General features: G+C 45.3%; 1 protein-coding gene across 1 annotated transcript in view; it reads right to left on the reverse strand.

The window, feature by feature from the left end:
- Positions 1 to 2,262: 2,262 nt before the first annotated feature.
- PWWP2A (PWWP domain containing 2A) overlaps positions 2,263 to 4,766 on the reverse strand; it is a 45,830-nt gene continuing 43,326 nt past the window's right edge. Inside the window, exon 3 of the mRNA XM_031055178.1 lies at positions 2,263 to 3,508. Within this exon, the coding sequence (XP_030911038.1) occupies positions 3,495 to 3,508 (14 nt within the window). The 3' untranslated portion in view covers positions 2,263 to 3,494. The remainder of the gene's footprint in view (positions 3,509 to 4,766) is intronic.

Here is a 4,766-nt window from a genome sequence, read left to right on the forward strand (position 1 = left end):
CTCCTGGCATCCTCTGTGCCATAAAAACACCCTATGCCATAAAACCACCAATGTTCCTGGAAATCAGAACTTCCTAGAAATCAAGGTAACTCAAGCAGTTTATTTTTTGTTTAGCCCAGGAGCTCAACTCAACTTAGGGAATCTTTCTTTACAGTACCAAAATGCAAGTGAAAAAACCTGTGTAAATGCTGCCTTCTATTTGATTGGCTAGTGCAGTTCCAGAGTCTGCCACTCCATAGAATCATGGAACCATGAAGGTTGAAAAAGAACCTTTCAGATCATTGAGTCCAAGCACCAAGCCAACACCACCAGGTATTTTGGAAAAATACTTGGTGGCATGGCCCTCCTTTGAGCAGTGGGATGGAGCCCTGGAACAGAAATTACCTCTCCAGGACCACCCGATCCCTGCTCCAGGGCAAGGAAAAACAGCTGAGGACAAGGCAACTCCTCCCTGGATGGAGAAATCCCCCTGTACACTTACCTGTGAGGGCAAGCCTTGTCTGAAACTCTGAGAACTCCATAAAAACCAGCCCAAGGACTGCATGTGCCAGGGCAGGAGCCCCTTCCCACAGCATCGCCTCCTCCTCCTGGGACTGCGGCAGAGCCACCAGGGTTGCCTTGGATCTGTCTCTACCACACCATCTTTTCTTACTAGTTACAATTTTTCCTACTGCTTTGGAAAGCATCCACCTGGCTGAGCACGGCTTGGGATCTTCCAGCCACTGTGGTGAAAGGTGAGGTTAGGTAGAGACTTGTCCACATGATGGAATTCCAGCAGTGGACCAGCAAGCTGAGTTTAATCTTTGTTTAATCCAGAAAAAACACTTCTGACATAAATCAAAGGCTTTGGGGTCAAGGACTAATAAAGCAAGAAAGTTAAAGACATCAAAACATAATTTCCCTTTAAAAGAGCACTGAAAAAAATCAAGGCTTTATTTGAATAAATGTTACACAACATTCTTTATCATTTTTACTTCTCAGCAAACCTTAAAGGGTGAATCAGATTTTCCTCATTCAAGTCTACAAAATGAAAGAGGCATAGTGACCATTCAATATACAGACAAGAAGGTAGCACGGAGCAAAGCTTAAATATTAAGCAACTAAAGCAAAAAAGTGAAAAGCAATACATTACTGTCACTCTCTGTCATTAGAATATCCCTGACAATTTCATTTCCAAATGAAAATGTGGTTTCCAACGCAATGCTGGGAAAAGCAAGGCAGACATGAGCTCCCTTGGATGCTATTTGCTCTATACCCATATTCTCCAGTGCACACCTGCATCCCTTGGGTTAACCCCTCCTGGTTCAGCTGCTGTGCTCAGGGAGGGAGGGGAGGAGAGCCCTGGGGATCCGGGGGCACAGCCAGGCACTACCGGCTTCCAAAACAACAGCAGGCACTCCTCAATGCCATGTGCAACAACCCTGCCACCACAGTCCCGGGCCTTTTTCCTGAGCAGAAACTGGTTTGTGCCATGTGGTTTGGTGGCTTTTCTGTTTGGTTTTCGGGGGGGTGGGGGACAATGTACCTGGTTAGGCCAAGCCCCCATCCATTGTCAATCCAAGCGGAGGTGAAAGGCTGGCACGGAGCCGGCACCAAGGCACCCCTTTCCTCATTCACATGTCTCAAGCTTTCAGTTCTAGTCACATCCCAGACCCTAAGCAGGACCAGACTGCTGGGCCTCTTCCACTGGTGAAAAGGAAAAGCACTGTAGAACAAATATTCATCCAAATTTAAAAAAAAAATTGTACTTCATGGTGAAATAGTTATGGCAAATGGTGCAATTTGAACGCACTGCACGGCATTGTACAGCCTGTTTTTAAAAAGTAGGTAGTGAATATTCAATTTCTGTATTTATAAATAAAGAATTTAGCTCTGAAAAGCGGACACTGAAGCAGCACAAAGCACGAGCTGCCACACACTCAGTGTGTGAATCCCTGATGGGCCTGGCTGGGCTTTGGGGGCCTGTCCCAGCCTGTCACTTCCCCCTCTCCGATTGTTTAACAAGTATAAACCTGTTGCCAATGACAGAGTTGTCCTAACTTCAAATTTTATGTGGTTCATTCAGGCTCCAGACACGAAGAAATTGTCTTTGTGCTGACCCAGAGGCCCCTTGGAAAAGAGTCTCTGGTTTTAAACAATCCAGACAAAGACATTCTATTTTCTCCAATTGAATCAGGATATCAGTAAGGAGGAAAAGAGTTTCCTACAAGTCCTTTCATCTCTATAGAAACAGAAATTTGACTTTTAGTAGATTATGTGCACATTTTCATATCTTCAAAACAAATATTTATTTTCCCAGGTTACACAACAAATTCCCTGCTAAGAACTTTAAAGAAATGGTTCTGCCGAGACAGTGTGCACACAATGGAAATAATTAGTGACAAATAAATTAATATTTAATAACTCAAGATTTCAGCAGCGTGTCCAGCATTCCCAAGCTCCACTGAAGTCAGTCTTACCCAAGACCTTTCTGGGAGGGGAATAAAATGGATAAAACCCAGTGGGTTTCTTTTTTTTGATTTACAGCTTTTCAAAGAAGTCAACCCAACTCAGATCAACAACCATCAGAAACTCTAATAAAACCTTTGCTCTCTACTAGTTATCTATCTGAAAAATATTCATGTCAAAAGGAAAAAATAAGCCATGATTTGAAATAGAAATGCCATCCTATTGAATCACTCTCCATCCATGATTCCCATCCTGTTATAGGATTATAATAAAAATGCTGCTCTCTGCCTTGTAGCCCCTCTCAAGGTTATTTCACAACCCTCAATTCCCTAAGTGTTAAAATAGCATAAATAAAATGCAACCATATTCACACAGAAGGAGCTTTCCCATAAAACAGAGATCCATGGAGTTTGTGGTCACTGTCCTTTCCATCACCTCTATGGGAAATGTTGGTCTCAATAGCAGGACTGTTCATATTTCACAATACAACTGGGTTTGGACATGCTTTGATCACAGATCACAGCTCTGCTAACACCTGCACTAAATACTAACTAAGCCTCAGAGAATGGAAAATTGCAATGCTAAAGTCAAGAATTAAAAGAAAAGTTCAAAAGTTACAGTCAACTTCCCAGGCAAATTGGCTCCGTCACTGGCACCTCTCTAAACATACAAACGTGACTGTCACATTACAAAAACCCCAGTTTATCTGCAGTGAGTCTTCATCCTAATATTTCAAGTGGTTCCTTGCATGTAAGTGTCATAGAGTCTTTCGTCATTTCATGCGTCATTTATTGCAAAAAAGTTTTATAAAATATTTCCTAACATCTTTTGAAATTTTAAGGAAAATGTACATTAGGTACAGATGCCCTAACGGAGCAAGGGGGAGCTTTAACATCTTTTACCCCTTTCCCCTTCAAAAAAATGTTTACTACTTGGTGAAGATTTCAGAGGAAAAATAGGACAAGTCAGTCTCAGATTTCTCTCAGTCCTGATGAGCTGGTGCTCTTCGTGGCAGTGTAGTGAGGTTCCATAAAAACAGCGGGTCATTAGTGTCTCTGAGCTGAAAAGGGGAGAGAAAGGGAACATGGTTAAATGTCTTCCAGTACATATTGCAAAGTAGGTAAAGCAAAAGCTGAGGTGGCCAGGAAAGTTACTGGCTCACCTGCTTTGTGCATCGTGTGCAGAAGACAAAAAATAGATTGACATTATCACAAGACAGACACAAGTGAGCAAACTCCTCCAGGGCTGGCGTTTGAGGAGGAGCCACAGAACTAATCAGTTACATCTCACCCCATTTCAGCATCCAGAGAGAATTCCAATTGTAAAGACATTTAAAGACAGCTCAGGAAGCAGGGAGATTAATTCACAAAATCTATACATTGATGGCAGTTCCCAACACAAAGCTCAATCTGACCCTGCAGAGCCCTTCCACACAGGAGCCGAGTGCCTGAGGGAGCAGGAACTGTAAACCTGCTAATGGTGTTTCCTTCCCATGGCTGCCTGTGCTTGACCATTTACTCCAGAGAAAAGGAATAAATAATGATAAAGCAGACAGGAACAGCCCAAGTACTGAGCCCTGCATGAACCAACACCAGTCAGCCACCAGCTCTTACTGGGAGGAGGGAGAGACCCTGGCACAGAGTGTCCAGAGCAGCTGTGGCTGCCCCAAGGCCAGGCTGGACAGAGCTTGGGGCAGCCTGGGACAGTGGGAGGTGTCCCTGCCATGGCAGGGGTGCCACTGGATGAGCTTTAAGGTCCCTCCCAACCCAAACCAGTCTGGGATTCGGGGATTCTATGGAGATTGTGCTCCTCAGATACAGTGACTGAAAACCTGATCACTTGGGTCAGCTCAGTGTCTGTGCCACTGAATTCCCTGAGTGCAGCCCATTGTCTGTTTATCACCCATTCCATGGGTCACTCACTCCAGGTGGGATCTGTGGTTTGTGGGACAGTGACAGCTCAGCCTGGCTGAGGGCACGGCTCCCCCAGGATGTCCAGTGAGCTCACAGGCTGGACTCTGCTTTGGAGCAGCTCCATTCAAGTGCTGGAGGCACAATCACACAGAATCCCAGGATCACAGAGATCCCACATTGGAAAAGCCCTCCCAGCCATGGAGTCCCAGCTGTGCCTGATCCCCACCTTGTCCCCAGCCCAAAGCACCGAGTGCCACCTCCAGCCCTTCCTTGGGCATTCCAGGGATGGGGATCCAACCCTCCCGGGGCAGTTCCAGTGCCTGAGCCCCCTTTCCATGGGGAAATTCCTGCTGAAAGAAGAACTGGCACAGGGGCTGGGTGGTTGGCATGGGGCTGGCAGGGGTG

The sequence above is a fragment of the Geospiza fortis genome, unplaced genomic scaffold, assembly GCF_000277835.1.
Source record: "Geospiza fortis unplaced genomic scaffold, GeoFor_1.0 scaffold55, whole genome shotgun sequence".
NCBI classification, from domain to species: Eukaryota; Metazoa; Chordata; class Aves; order Passeriformes; family Thraupidae; genus Geospiza; species Geospiza fortis.